The sequence below is a fragment of the Festucalex cinctus genome, chromosome 1 (assembly GCF_051991245.1).
Source record: "Festucalex cinctus isolate MCC-2025b chromosome 1, RoL_Fcin_1.0, whole genome shotgun sequence".
Classification (NCBI taxonomy): domain Eukaryota; kingdom Metazoa; phylum Chordata; class Actinopteri; order Syngnathiformes; family Syngnathidae; genus Festucalex; species Festucalex cinctus.
Genome location: NC_135411.1, coordinates 61092589 through 61107793, shown reverse-complemented (window position 1 = coordinate 61107793; position 15205 = coordinate 61092589). Strand labels below are relative to the sequence as shown.

At 38.4% G+C, this 15205-nt stretch overlaps 1 protein-coding gene across 1 annotated transcript; it reads right to left on the bottom strand.

Annotated features, from left to right (window-relative positions):
- Positions 1–3067: 3067 nt before the first annotated feature.
- On the bottom strand, positions 3068–9141 carry LOC144003304 (uncharacterized). Its single transcript, XM_077499423.1, has 4 exons — positions 9059–9141; positions 7565–7828; positions 3949–4212; positions 3068–3449 (listed from the first exon to the last, which is right to left on the bottom strand). Exons 2-4 carry the CDS (start codon positions 7730–7732, stop codon positions 3201–3203), a joined length of 681 nt encoding a protein of 226 aa, XP_077355549.1. The 5' UTR covers positions 7733–7828; positions 9059–9141; the 3' UTR covers positions 3068–3200.
- Between the last annotated feature and the right edge of the window lie 6064 nt (positions 9142–15205).

Sequence of the window (15205 nt, the reverse complement as noted above, 5' to 3'; positions counted from 1 at the left end):
GACATGTATAGTTAGTTTTAGTTAGTTTTGTAAACATAAAATGTAGTTTCAGTTAGTTTTTGTTATCTAAAAAGCATTTTCGTTTTTATTTTATTTCGGTAACAATATTGTTTTTTAAATTTTAGTTTTAGTTTTTTCATTAGTTTTAGTTAACTAAAATAACCTTTAATGGCACCTCGATACCCTCCCTTCTTACTTTGACCATCTCCAAACATTTTTGTTTTGTTTATTTTATTTGAACTGAGTCAAATGCCATTTTTAACATGTTGCGGGCCACTGAAAAATGGACGGCGGGCCGCAAATGGCCCCCGGGCCGTAGTTTGGACACCACTGCTTTAAACCAATAAACAATGTGAAGAACTCACGGTAAAAAACTATATGTGAGCTCCGTCTGTATAACACACCTGCAATTTGATCAGCACTTTATAAAAATGTACTGTTCTGTAAAGTACTTTGTTTCAGTTGCAGCTGTTGTGAAAGTGATATCCATCGAGTTGAGATGGTATGTCGCAATGCCATATAGTAACATCTAATGGTCAACTTTGTAACCTACATGTGATCCCACAAAATGGCTCTTACGTCCATCCATCCATCCATCCATCCACGATTTTCTATACCACTTACTCCTCACAAGGGTAGCGGGGGTGCTGGCGCCTATCCCAGCCAGCTTTGAGCAGTAGGCGGGGGACACCCTGAACTGGTTGCCAGCCAATCGCAGAGCACGCAGAGACGAACAACCATCCATGCTCACACTCACACATATGGACAATTCAGAGTTCAATTAACCTGCCATGCATGTCTTTGGAATGTGGGAGGAGAGTACCCGGAGAAGACCCAAGCTGGCACGGATAGAACATGCAAACTCCATCCAGGAAGGCCGAGGCCTTGACTTGATATTTCGTCCTCAGCACTGGGAGGCGGACGTGCTAACCACTCTAACACCGTGCCGCCCTGGCTCTTACGTCTTTATTTTAAAATATACAGTCAGTAAATAATGTTAATGTGTCATGGAAATCAGTAAAAGTGTCTTGAGGTAGGGAGAGGTTTTAAATTGATTAATTGAATAAACACCCCAAAAATCAGAGTGAGACAATGATATGGCCGGCTAATTAATTTTGAACAAAAAAAATGCACTATTTTAGCATTCAGATGCTTAATCTAAAATAATTACATTGACTAACTATAACAACTACTTTAATGTTTTCAAAGTACTGTAAATCTGTCCTGTTGGTAAAACATGAATGCTCATAATGAAATTCAAGTTGCCTGATGCAACACGTTCAAAAAAATGAAATAGCAAAATGAAAGCAACCACAAGAAAAAAGAAATGTTATTTTTGAAAACATATATTCATCAAATTGTGACTCAAGAGGTTTCGGTCTGAGCCTATCCCAGCCGGCTTTGAGCAGTAGGCGGGGGACACCCTGAACTGGTTGCCAGCCAATCGCAGAGCACACAGAGACGAACAACCATCCACGCTCACACTTACACCGAGGGACAATTCAGAGTGTTCAATTAACCTGCCATGCATGTCTTTGGAATGTGGGCGGAGACTGGAGTACCCGGAGAAGACCCAAGCTGGCACGGATAGAACATGCAAACTCCACCCAGGAAGGCCGAAGCCTGGACTCGATCTTGTGTCCTCAGCACTGGGAAGCGGACGTCTAAGCACTCTCACACCGTGCCGCCCTGGCTCTTACGTCTTTATTTGAAAATATACAGTCAATAAATAATGTTAACACGTCAACATGGAAATCAGTAAAAGTGTCTTGAGGTAGGGAGAGGTTTTAAATGATTTTTTTCTTTTTGTAGAATTTTATTTGAACAAAAAAAAAATGCAGTTTTAGCATTGAGATGCTTAATCTAAAAATAAATAAATAAATACATTGACTAACTATAACAACTACTTTAATGTTTTCAAAGTACTGTAAATCTGTCCTGTTGGTAAAACATGAATGCTCATAATGAAATTCAAGTTGCCTGATGCAACACGTTAAAAAAAAAATGAAATAGCAAAATGAAAGCAACCACAAGGAAAAAGAAATTTTCTTTTTTATTTTTGAAAACATATTCATCAAATTGTGACTCAAGAGGTTTCGGTCTGATGCTGAAACTTGTCAACTGTACTTTGCCTTTGTTTACAGCTCTTTAAGTGTGAGATTTAGCAAACCTGCAAATCTTTATTCAGGTCACAGGTTCCTGGCCCGAATGTATGGGATAAACAGGCCCAAAATCCTGGTGTGAAAGTTCACCTTCAGATGGGATGGTTGTTCCAGCCTCCTGGGAAGGCCTGAAAACAGATGAACAACATCTGCCAAATCCAACATGCCATCTAACTCAAAGAACTTCAAAACAAAGGTGCATCACACTGGTCCTGACATCTTGTAACTCACTCGTGTCGACCGCCGGTCCTCCAGCATGGCTGCCTTTGCACTCGGCACACAAATGTGACATCACACGGGAAGGGCCTGTAGCAATGTTTGCTTTGTTTTTTTTTTAATCCCATTTCTACATTTAGGTCTTATGACCTGGCTGTACTGAAAGAAATATAGAGTAGATCTGTATATATTCTTTGTTTACCTAATCTGTCCTTTACACAAAGTACAAGCAGCTATTTTCTGATGAAACAGCAGTATTTTTTTTGACACACAAAAGAGTAAAATTACATCTGTCCACATTGATGACAAAATATAGCATATATCATTAATGTTCTAAGCCAGGTAACAGGTTTCAAAACGTTTACATTTGTTGCAGTTTTCTCCCAGCTGTACTGTATTGTTGTTTAAAAATTGAGAATAATTTACCATTAATTGTCACGATATCATTGAACTAAATAGTTCACCTGCATTATTGAAAAAGTCATTTTTCATTTCTTTGCAATACATAAACAATTCTTGAATAAAACATAACGTACATATCAGCATTTATTTGTTACTAATATTTTATTATTTTCGGTAAACAAACATCAATAAATACAGTCTGCAAAATTGTTTATTTTAGAAATATTTTATTTAAAATCAATTAAAAAAAAAAGGAAAAGAGATAAATGAATAGAAAGTGCAAATGGATGAAGTCATTGACAGTGACAGGGATTGGTCACCCTCTCACAGGAGGTCACCTTTTTCTTCAGCTTTTTTTTTTCTCACACATTTTGTATTATTTTCTTCTCTTTCCTCTATTGCTTCTTCCTTTCTTTCTTCTCACACTCCTTCTTTTGCTTCTTTTCTTTTTTTCTCATGTTCCTTCCTTTCTTTTTTCTCCTTCTCCTCACGCTCCTTCTTTTCCTTCTTTAGTTTCCTCTCGTGCTCTTTCCTTTTTTTTTTGTCTTTGGCCTCACGCTTCTTCTCTTCCTTCCTTTCTTTCTTCTCTTTGGCGGCACGCTCCTTCTTGTTCTTTTCTTTCTCTTCTTTTCTTGGCTCTTTCTTTTCATTTGTCTTCATGCCGTCACTCTGAAAATAAAAGAGACACCAACTGTCAATTAAACAATTCATCAACCCTATCAAAATTATTACACATTTACTGCCGCCTGCTGTCGACTTGAAATGACATCATAAGGGCTCAGCTTGTGATCGTCACATGACAAAAACCCAGAAAACAACTGGTCGCCACCTGCGCCCTTGGGCGCTGTGATGTCATTTTCAGTCGACAGCTAGTGGCAAAATTGCAACAGATAAAACCAAATGGACATTCATGCTTAATTAAAATTCCACAAAGGCAGTATAAATCAGAATATCGTGTTTAGACTAATGGAGTTGTTTGAGTTCCCCTTTAAATGAAGCTCAAGCTAACATGTAAAGATGTTTGATATAGAGGAAAAGCTCATGTGCAACTTGCAAACACCACAAAAGAAAAATGATACTAAGGAGTCTGTGAGGCAGACATCCTAACCATTAGTACACCGTGCTGCCCATAATTCAACCAATCAAAGAAAGGAGATGAGGAGCTAACCGATAAGCTGCCTCCGACGAGGGTCTCGCTGTCATCGTGTTGTTGGTTGGGGAGTTGCAGCTGGATCCACATGGTCTCCATCCAGGTCTCCAGACAGCCCTCAAGCTCCTCGGCTCTTTTCTTCCAATTTCGGCGCTTTCCTCGCCTCCTCTCGAGCTGTGAGGCCATGGAGCAGAACAGCTGCGCCAGGTGCAGCTCGTATGGGCTCCAGTCACTCCTCTCATCCTCAAATGATATCTTTGTATCTTCAAGATGTTTCAAATCCTGAGCAAACAACAAAATAGACATGAGAAGAATGTATAAAATATACATATGGCATGTACCCAAGGCTCCAGGCGAGCTAGGCGGCCGCCTAGGGCGCCATCTTGTGGAGGGGGCGCCAAATTGCAGAAAGGAAAAAAAATAAAATTTAAAAAACACAAACACAAAAAGCCCTCCCCCCCTCTCGTGTTTTCTAACATAAAATGTGTTATATAGTAAATATATTTTATTAAGTTCCTTTTTTTTATTACTTCTTTTTCAAATAAATGACTGAGTTCACGACCTGCTGTCCTGGCGCCCTGAACCTGACCCGCTGCTGCCGATTACAATGAATGAAAGGTAGGGGGAGGCAGGGCCGGCCCAGGCTACAGGCGAGCTAGGCGGTCGCCTAGGGCGCCATCTTGTGGAGGGGGCGCCAAATTGCAGAAAGGAAAAAAAAGAAAATTTAAAAAACACAAACACAAAAAGAAGCTGTGGTAAACAATCCTTCAGTGTCATCTTCACCAGAGGCTACTGAATGTAAGTGCATGGATGGTGCATTTAATACAAACAGCCATAATTTCTGACATTGTATTCTATCATAATGAAAAAAAGGATTTGTTTTCCCTGCTTTAACACCAAAATTATTTGAAGTGATGTATTTTGTTTCATGTACAGCTGAAGCAACAGCCAGTCAAGCACCAATCAGCAGTACTTTGAGTGACACAAAGCTCGATCTTCTAGATCCAGGTGACTATTTCAGTTATATCAGTTATTGCTGCATCATGTACAGTGCTCAGCATATATGAGTATACCACCTTTGAAAAATGTAAAGATTTTGTTCAATATCTCCCCGCGACCCTTGTGAGGAATAAGCGGTCAAGAAAATGGATGGATGGATGGATGTTCAATATCTCAATAAACATAAGAACAATTTCCAAAATATTGACAAAATATTTTCTGTAGAATACGCACTTGACTCACAACATGAAAGTAAGGTTGTAATAGGATGCATAGATTACAAAATCTTCAATTTAATCAAATTAACTAATGCAAAAAAAAAAAAAAAAAAAGCAACCCACAACAAAAACGACTACATCTAGTATTTTCTATGAGCTCCATGAATGTTATGGGTAGCAACATGTCTGCTAGGCCTGGAATTAACAAGCCTTTTTCTCGGGGTCTACTTATTTGCGCAATATGTACTCTCATAAATTAAAAAAACAAAAAAAACAAACTCTTAGCAGAGATGCAGTCATTTCTTACCTGGCCAAAATCCAATATGTCAAGCATGGAACTTTTCGTTTTTCTAGAGGAGAAAAAACTTAGAGAAATCTATCCCAACATGTGGGTAGCACTCAGAGTGGCTGCTACCATATCAGTGACTGTAGCATCAGCTGAGAGATGCTTTTCCAAGCTTAAACTAATAAAAACTATTTAAGGTCTACCATGTCACAAGAACGGCAAACTAGACTGGCACTTATCAGCATCAATCAAGAAGTATCCAGGCAGCTATCCTTTGACGCACCAATTGATGCCTTTGCTGCAAGGAGGTCCCGGCGTGCACTATTTTAAGTATTTGCCGTTATGTTCCTAAGTTATTTAGTGAAGTTTTTTTGCACACTATTCACATTATCTGTGAATCACCTTATTGCCAAAGTTTTACGATATATCAAAGTTTGTATATTGATACATTTACTATTTTTTGTATCTTACACAATTATTAATGTACATAGTGAAAACATTTTGAGGTTTTAAATACTGTCATTTTGCAAAAATTGCAATCAAAAGTTGCATTGCATTGTACTTCTGTTATTTTTCTTATTTTTATTTGTTTGTGGAATTTGGTATTTATTGTGTGGTGTGCTATTAAATATAATATATCTATAATTTTTTTTTGTGTGTGTTTTTTTTATGGGATTGGGGGGGGCTACCATGTACATTTTCGCCTAGGGTACCAAATCATGTAGGGCCGGCCCTGCATGTACTGTATATAGAAAAACATTTGACATTGGCAGAAAAACAGTAATAGAGATTATTTTGATTGATATTGAAATCACGATTAATAAAAAAAATGTATAGATGTCAACAGAAAAAATCAACTATTCACAACTACAATCATAGCCTCATGCCGACTCATCCCTGCACGTTGAACATTTTATTCTTAAACACTCGATTACATTTGTCAACTACAAATGATCTTGTAAATAAATATGTGAAATTCAAGCCACCTGCATTTTCATTCTGTTGCATCCATTCAAACGGAATAAACATCTCTCTTACCCTTACTGAGTTTTATTTTCACAAGTCTTGGGACTTACTGCGCTAACCTGGGACGTCACCTTGTGTATAATTCGTGCCATATTATGTATATATCATGAATAATTTAAAACTCAACTCTTAACTTGAAAGAACAACCTGAAAATAAATGAAAAACAAAGTGAAAAAAAATAAGAATATACTGAAATAATGGCCAACAAAATTAATACAGGCTGCTCCTGCGATGCGCGTGTTGGCCTCCTGGAGGCAGTATAGTGCCGTTATTGAATAGAGTATACACTTAAAAGGAACCAAGAATAGTGGAAAAAGAATTGTGATTTAGGTTTATCATAAACCAACCGGTGCCGGTTGGTGTGGGTTCGCTTCTCCGCCTGGGAGACCATGCTTGTCTCTAGTGATGTGTCGGTCACGAACGAGTCTTTTGAACGGCTCGTCGACGTGAACGATGGGAACTGAGTCTTTATCGAGAGCCGTTCGTCCCCCTACAATGCCTACCCCCCGCCAACCGCGCGCACCGACCGTTCGCTTTTGGAGGGAGCGTCAACTTCGCGTATTCGTGTCAATCAAACAATTTACTGTACTTGTAATTGGGTCGTTAAACTCTGAAACAAATAACAAAAAGAGAGAGAGGAGACCGCTCACTGCGCATGCCTGTTTTAGCGCCATGGCAGACGTTAGAAAAGAGAGACGGAATGAAGGGGCATGGGGAGAGGAGGAGCTGCCGAAGGACTCACGACCTAGTAGAAGTGAGTGGCTAAAAGGTAGATTTGATAGATGTGACAGCTAAACAGTCAAAATATCGCTGGTGCATTGTACACGTGCACGTGCTGGTCAATGTATGTAAACTGTTGTACACTACACATTTATATTTTCTTATGTTATAAGAGAATAAAACTTCATTGAATGTTATTGTTCGGACTATTCCATATGTCATGTCATGTCATTTTTTTGAAAATGGCAAAATAAATAAATAAAAGAGCCAGTCTTTTGAACGGTTCTTTTACGTGAACGGCTCCCGAATGAATGACATCCTAACCACTAGTACACCGTGCTGCCCATAATTCAACCAATCAAAGAAAGGAGGTGAGGAGCTAACCGATAAGCTGCCTCCGACGAGGGTCTCGCTGTCATTGTGTTGTTGGTTGGGGAGTTGCAGCTGGATCCACATGGTCTCCATCCAGGTCTCCAGACAGCCCTCAAGCTCCTCGGCTCTTTTCTTCCAATTTAGGCGCTTTCGTCGCTGCCTCTCGAGCTGTGAGGCCATGGAGCAGAACAGCTGCGCCAGGTGCAGCTCGTATGGGCTCCAGTCACTCCTCTCATCCTCAAAAGATATCTTTGTATCTTCAAGATGTTTCAAATCCTGAGCAAACAACAAAATAGACATTAGAAGGATGTATAAAATATACATATGGCATGTACTGTATATAGAAAAACATTTTATATTAGCAGAAAAAAAATAATCGAGATTATTTTGATTGATATTTAAATCATGATTAATACAAACATTTATAGATGTCAACAGAAAAAACTCAACTATTCACAACTACAATCATAGCCTCATGCCGACTCATCCCTTCACATTGAACATTTTATTCTTAAACACTGTATTACATTACATTACATTTGTCAACTACAAATAATCTTGTCAATAAATATCACGTGAAATTGAAGCCACCTGCATTTTCATTCTGTTGCATCCATTCAAACGGAATAAACATCTCTCTTACCGTTACTGATATTTATTTTATCTTGTGTTTTTGTTCTATTATTATTTTCACAAGCCTTGGGACTTACTGTGCTAACCTGGGACATCACCTTGTGTATATAATTCGCGCCATATTATGTATAATATTGTGAATAATTTAAAACTCAACTCTTAACTTGAAACAACAACCTGAAAATAAATGAAAAACAAAGTGAAATAAGAATATACTGAAATAATGGCCAACAAAATAAATACTGTCATGTTTTGGTTCTATTTAGGGTGGGTTTTGCTTTGCTTTTGTTGGGTTTTTAGTTTGTCATGTTTTGATTTCCTGTTTTTTCCTAGTATCATTAAGCCTTTCCATGTCCACCTGTGTTTTCCTGCCCATCCTCATGTTCCATCCAATCAGCAACCCCTTCCACTTGTGTCTTGCCCAGCTGTGTCTCGTCGTGTGTAATTAGTGTGTGTATTTAGTTATCGGGTTTTGTGTCAGTGTTTGTCGGTCCATTATTCTTGTTTCCCCACGTTCATGTTGCCAGTGTTTCCGTCTGTTCATGTATAGTTCCCTCTGGTATTTTTGTATTCGTTGCCACCCAGCCCTGTTTGCTACTTTCGTTTTTGTTGGATTAAATTTACTTCTTTTTTCCGCACCTCTGCCTCCCTGCCTCGTTCGCCTCCTGCATTTGGGTCCACCACCACGCTTCCGCGTTCCCGACAAATACAGGCTGTTCCTGCGATGCGCGTGTTGGCCTCCTGGAAGCTGTATAGTGCCATTATTGAATAGAGTATACACTTAAAATGAACCAAGAAGAGTAGAAAATAAACCTAAATCACAACCGTTTATAAAATATGGGCTCCAGGTGGAAGAGTGGAACCGTCACTTACCTTCAGTGCCGGTTGGCCTGGGTTCGCTTCTCCACCTGGAGACCATGTGTGGCTTACGAGAGGTAAGCTTGTGTGAGTGTGAGTGTGTGATTACAAACAAAAAAGGTTTATGAAATAATGGACTCTTATGCATAAATAGCCGTGACGTGCTCCCGAGAAATATTTTGTGGGCCCGTAGAGGAGCTATAATATATAATTTACATTAAAAAAAAAAAAAAAAAGAAAAAAAAAAGCTTTCCTCGCTATGCAGGCGGCTTGTATGTATTTCCGTGTAGTAATCATTTTAAGGAATTAGGTCATTACCAGAGTTCAAGCGGTCAAAATTACGGCTCTGGGAGATCTAATTAGTAGTTTTAAAATTCTGACATAATAGCAAGGAGCGGACCCTGTTCTTTTTGAGTGGGTTAAGGATATTGGATTACAGTTTTACATCACATTAACAGTGCGTTCCGCTGAAGCGTGCGCTCATTCGGCGAATGCGGAAGTCATTTGTGCATATAGTCCATACAACTTGTTTTTCACAGATTGGGGAGAATGTATGACCGAGTATTGCTATATCTGTAAGTATGTGTTCCTACAGCATTTGTGTGTGAATATTTGTTATTTGAAGGAATATCACTCCCGGAAGTCGATGCTAATTTCCCGTTAGCATGGTACATTGACTTTAGCATTTGGTGTTTGTATTTAAAACGAAGCATGTCTTGTCTTTAAATGTACAATGTACAATTGTTTTCGTTTAGTGATGAGTTTTACAGTAAACTCCAACGCGGGTGTCATTAAACAGTTTAAAGCACTCTCGGAAAGGGAGAAGTAACATGGTGCATTCTAGGTACTTTCCACAACGTTGCAACTACCGCACGCACACACCTTCGTTTGACAAATTAACCGTTTTTCTTCGATTATAATGTTTATAAAAATCGAAAGAGGCCAATCGAACTCCACAATGACATGATTTACTTTTCTAAAGAAATTAAAGGACTGGGGAGGTTTTCGCTTAAAAAAAAAAAAAAGAAAGAAAGAAAGAAAGAAACGCATATACTGTACATATAGTAAGCCCCCCACACACACACACACATTATACAATTTTAAATAAAAATACATTATGTATATATAGTAACATTTGGCTCCCAAAAGAAACCCCAACATCATGCATTATTGCATATATATTTTTGACTTACCATGTTGAAATGTACTTGCTTTTCTCGGTGCGCCCTTGCTGGCTGTGTACAGGTGCAGAGTCAGGAGTCTGAGTGTCACTGCAAACTGTACAATATATGCATGTAGTACGCACAAGATCAGTTAACAAAGTGCAATGAACATGAAAGAGGTCACGCTCTTTGATGGGGCGTGGCCAAGACGCTGATTGGCTGGATGTGTGTGATGTCATTGGGGTATTCCCAAATTGATGTGTGGCTTTGTTTATCAGCATGTTGATGTGTTTTGCATAGCAATACATCACAATTATGGAGTGTCTTCCTAGTTACAGGCTTAACTTGCTGTGTTTAACCCATTTAACGCTCCCTTAAGTGTTCCTGTAGAAAAAAGTATAAATTTGTATACTGTTAAAGACGTGATTTGTACCTGTAAAAAAAGGTGTACCTGTAAAAAAATAAAATAAAATAAAAAAAAATGTGGACGTAAAGAAAATTGTACCTGTAAATAAAATTTTTACCCATAAAATAGAAAATGTGTACTAAAAAAATAAATAAAAAAATAAAAATTGTGCGTAAAAATAAGTGTACTTTAAAAAAAACATTTGTACGTAAAAAAAATGTATGTAAATAAAAACATTGTAAGTATAAAAAAAATAAAAAAATTACCTGTAGAAAGAAGTGTAAATTTGTATCACGAGATACAGATTAATTTGTACACGAATCCCAAACAAACAGAGTTGCGACACCAGCATATGGTCATTTTGGAAGAAGAGGACGTCGCAGGCGTGAAAATTTCAACATGCGTCAATATACCAACACAGTGTGGAACAGCTTAAACGTTGGTTGACATGCAGAGACCTCAAAGTGGGCAAAAAGAAAGCAGTTTTAGTATGAAGTATAGTAAGATTTATTGTACAATCTCATAGCTTTGTAATTCAGTGCTGGCTAGCTCATCTCATGTTAATTGTCACGAAAATTGAACACATTGAAGTCATAATTTTCATTTCAAGATTTGAAAAAACTCAAAAGACCTCGTAAATTACATTAGTTTACCTACGGAGACAACTACTGCGTAGATGCGCAGATGCTCTCTTCCATGGATATGGTCTTCTGAAGCTTCCTGAACACAATCTTTTTTACAATCTATGCATAATGTATAATGTGGTTCACAAACTAAATAGTCGTTGGTGTGAACTTGTTCCTTTATTCTTTTCATCTCATACTCTAAATACCAGAAATAGATTGCTGTTAAAAGGGAAATACAGAAAACTAACATGTACTCGTTTTAGTGTATGTTATAAAGGTCCACAAATGTGGAATGACCTGGACAATGATATAAAACATTCTTCTTCTTTTCCCATATTTAAAAGAAAACTAAAACATAACTTACTTTGGAGAAATGCATCTAATGATTTTGTGGCCTAGTTTCTGTTTAGTTTCTTTCTGCGTTTGAAATTCTCTTGTACATGGAACAGAGGTTACGAGGGTTATATTTGATACACATGTAACATGTACATAGTTTTTCATATCTGTCTCTAGATAATTTTTGTGATTATTCTTTTCTTGTAAATATGATGGGCATATCTTTTATTTACAAGTTGTAAATATGTGGATATTAACCTAATTGGGTTGCAATGCAAATTGTGTTGGTGGTTGGTTGTTGGACCCCATTTTATAAGCTTTGAGCTTCTGATGGAGTCAATTTTTCACAGTGAAATGATTGCTTATCACTAGGTTTTGACTGTATTTGAACGCACCGTGGAAATAAACAAACTATCATAATAAAATGAAAACAAAACGTTTTTACTGCGAGTGAATCGTTAAGCCGCTACAGGTATTTTAACCTGAACCTTTATCCTCTGTATTTATTCATTTTATTTTAAATATTGCAATTTCTTGATAAATGTCAGGATTTTTACATTGTATGCTTTTCAAACAGAAAAAAATGGCACCTACACTCTTAGTTTACTCATCATTCACAGTACTCAAATATTTGTGCAAGTATCTTTTATTCTCTTACTGCAGTTTTAATTTCTAATCGAGTTTAATTTTCCAATGTAACATTACTCTTATTGGAATATAAATATTGGCTATTCTGCCTTCTAACAAGCTAATCTATCTGCGTCACTAAGATGTGAGCAGTGTCACTAGCTACTTTAACAAAAGTAACTAGGTCAAATGTTAATTTGTTTATTTTGAATTAAAATAGCATAATTTCAAGTTTCAAAATCTTCCTCAAAGGTGGAGACAACTGCTGGAGACACTGCTGAAGCATCAATGAAAAGAATGACCGATGAGCTAAAGCAGCCCTGAGATGACACCTGATCTTCAAATCGATGTTGACACAACCACAGCAATGGATGCAGAAACATCTCTTCTGGACATCAAATAAAACACTTCAAATGATGCACAATCTTGTTTATTGAATGATACATGTTATTTGCTTTCAGTCTTTCAAATAACTCCCAATATGGATTCAATTTTACTCCTTTAACATTTCAAACTCAAAATTGGAAGATGTCTAGAAACCATAATTTCTTAACATTCCTCTCAGAACAGGAACCAGTGCATCAAGGATTCTCAGGACTGTAGGCAGACTGAGACTGCAGAAAGAAATTACAGAGGGGGGGCATTCAATTTTTTTGGGGGGGGGGCATACTTCTTCAACGTCTTCAAATCTAATGTTCTTCAGGCCGAATAGTGGCGTTGTGAGTCATGACAACGCCAACAGTGCTCAGAAATATTTTTTTTGTCACTTAAAAGTGGCAGTTCATCATGAAATCTAAGAGGCAAACAAAAAAGAATAGTGTAGTTCTTTGTGCATTTATTCAACTCAAAAGTTCATTAGCAACAAAGCCGAACGGCATTTCTGTAGGTAATATGTCCGAAGGAATGACTCTGTGACCTAACCCCTTTTATCTTTTCAGTGTTTTATGGCATCTGCATCCTGCAATTTATTTTACTTATATTTATTTCTTTGCAAGTATTCACTTCCATATTTCTTATTAATGTATTAATATAACTTTTATTTACTTGTACAGTAAAACCTCCGCTGACGAACGCTTAAGCTCACGAACTTTTCGCCTCAAGAACATTAAATTCGCGAGCATATAGTCTCTGCTGACGAACTAGTTTTCAGCGGACGAACCAAACCACGCGGTCGAACAGCGCCACGGTGGCGGCCACGAGAAGCTGACGCACGCTCACGGCGTCCCAGTTCGTCACCCCCTTTCTTTGAGTGCGGACGTGGTTTGTGTTTGATAGACATTTTGGACCATATTGAGTGTACTTTTGCTATTATGGGACCGAAAAAGACCCCACCACAGGCTAGTGTTAAGCCTAATGCTGCGTTCTCACCAAAAGCGAGGGACGGCGATTCGGCGGCGCGTTTGCATTGTAGTTGTTATGGAAAATAATTATTTAACATGTATTAACATAAGTTTGTACTGTATTGTATTATGGACACCTGGAGTTTGTTTCACTATGGACTGCTCATTCTTTGTACATGAAGGAATAACAAAGTGACCTTCACTGATAAGCTGGCTCGGAAGAGACTGCATGTTTTCCTGCCCAGTTGACCCACCCTTCGCCTCCCAAATTCCTAAAAGAATCTTGCTTTCGTCTTTCTTCGCACTCTCTCAGACCACTATCTTGTACACTGCTCTGTTAGACTTGTGTATATTGAAGCTTCAAATATAAAGAAACCCAAAAGACAAACTGTTTTCCAGACTATTTTATTCATCTCGCCTAACTGCTGAAAATTCCACAACAATTTGGTGTCAGAAGTGGGATGACTGAAGATCCGTCGGTGAATCTCAGGGACGTCGGTGGGTGGCCTCCGGGGTCTAATTCAGACTCCCCTCTACCTCAGCAAAAATTCTAGAGACGAGAGGACCGACTCCTTGGTGGGATCCGGTCGACTTCACGTCTATCCAACGAACTCTAAATTTTCACCAGTAGTCGGTGAGATGTGCATTTTCTAATTTTGTCTTAGTTCAAAATATTGTGAATTTGGAATTTGATTTTGTTCTAATTCAATTGGGAAAATGAGAATATATATAAATATATTCTAAATTCGTGACCACCAAGTCCTGTCGTCAACGTCTTGGCCAGCGTAAGGTTTTTCCGGGAAACCTGAGATTCGTAGAGTTGGTCTTAGGATTTTAAGCAAGACGAGAGGGGCTTTGCTTATTAACAACTTGAGGTTGATTCAACTACTGCACTGTAAGAGTGAACTATTTTTGCAGTGTGTGTGTGGTTGATCAACGGGCTTTTTTCTTTGTGCCTGTTAAACAAAGTGATTCACAGAGACGTCTGTGTCTTATTTAGTTGTTGATCTTATATTGGATGGAAACTAGGATACTTCTAATGTGAGAAAGCAACTGTAGGGAGGTTTAACTTCCCGAGGGGGGCCAGTTGACGACATGGTGAGGAAATATGGTCTAAAGTCTATTGCGAGGTTAAATGTCTAGGATGTCTGAATTTGGGTTTCTAGAAGAGGGTATTTAAGTTTGAAACAAGTGTCAGAATTGAAAGAAAATTGTAGGGCAGAGACTAAAGTGAAAAGTGAAAATGTCGGACCTGAAAGAAATGGAATGTCATATGGAATGTTTGTGCTTGCGGGAAAAGGAAACACAATTCTGCTTGAAAAAGCATGTTCAAGGTCAAATGTCTGAGTTGACTGTGGAAGGAAAAAAGAAAGTTGACAATGGGAAAGGAAATGGAAGCAATGACACAGAACACCATGCTGGTCACTCTCTTTGCCCTTATTTTACAGGCACGTGGGACCCTCTCCTCAACTGCGCACCTCCTTTTCCTCCGCCTCAGGTCCCAACATGGTCGATGATGGCACCGCCACCTGTCCCGAAACCACAGAAGTCGCTGATATGCGAACCTCAAGAGAAAACACGCATCATTCTTGGCCTTCCAACATTGTGGTCGAGTACAGACTCATCATTGACCTCCTCTCCTACACCAGTGGTGTTTGCCACCC

Bases quoted from the DNA above. Each gene is read 5' to 3' on its own strand.
- LOC144003304 (XM_077499423.1), bottom strand. From the start codon at position 7,732: ATGGCCTCACAGCTCGAGAGGCAGCGACGAAAGCGCCTAAATTGGAAG. The intron at 4,213-7,564 runs GTTAGCTCCTCA...TTGTTTGCTCAG, and splicing joins TCGTCGGAGGCAGCTTATCG to GATTTGAAACATCTTGAAGA. The intron at 3,450-3,948 runs GTTAGCTCCTCA...TTTTATTTTCAG, and splicing joins TCGTCGGAGGCAGCTTATCG to AGTGACGGCATGAAGACAAA.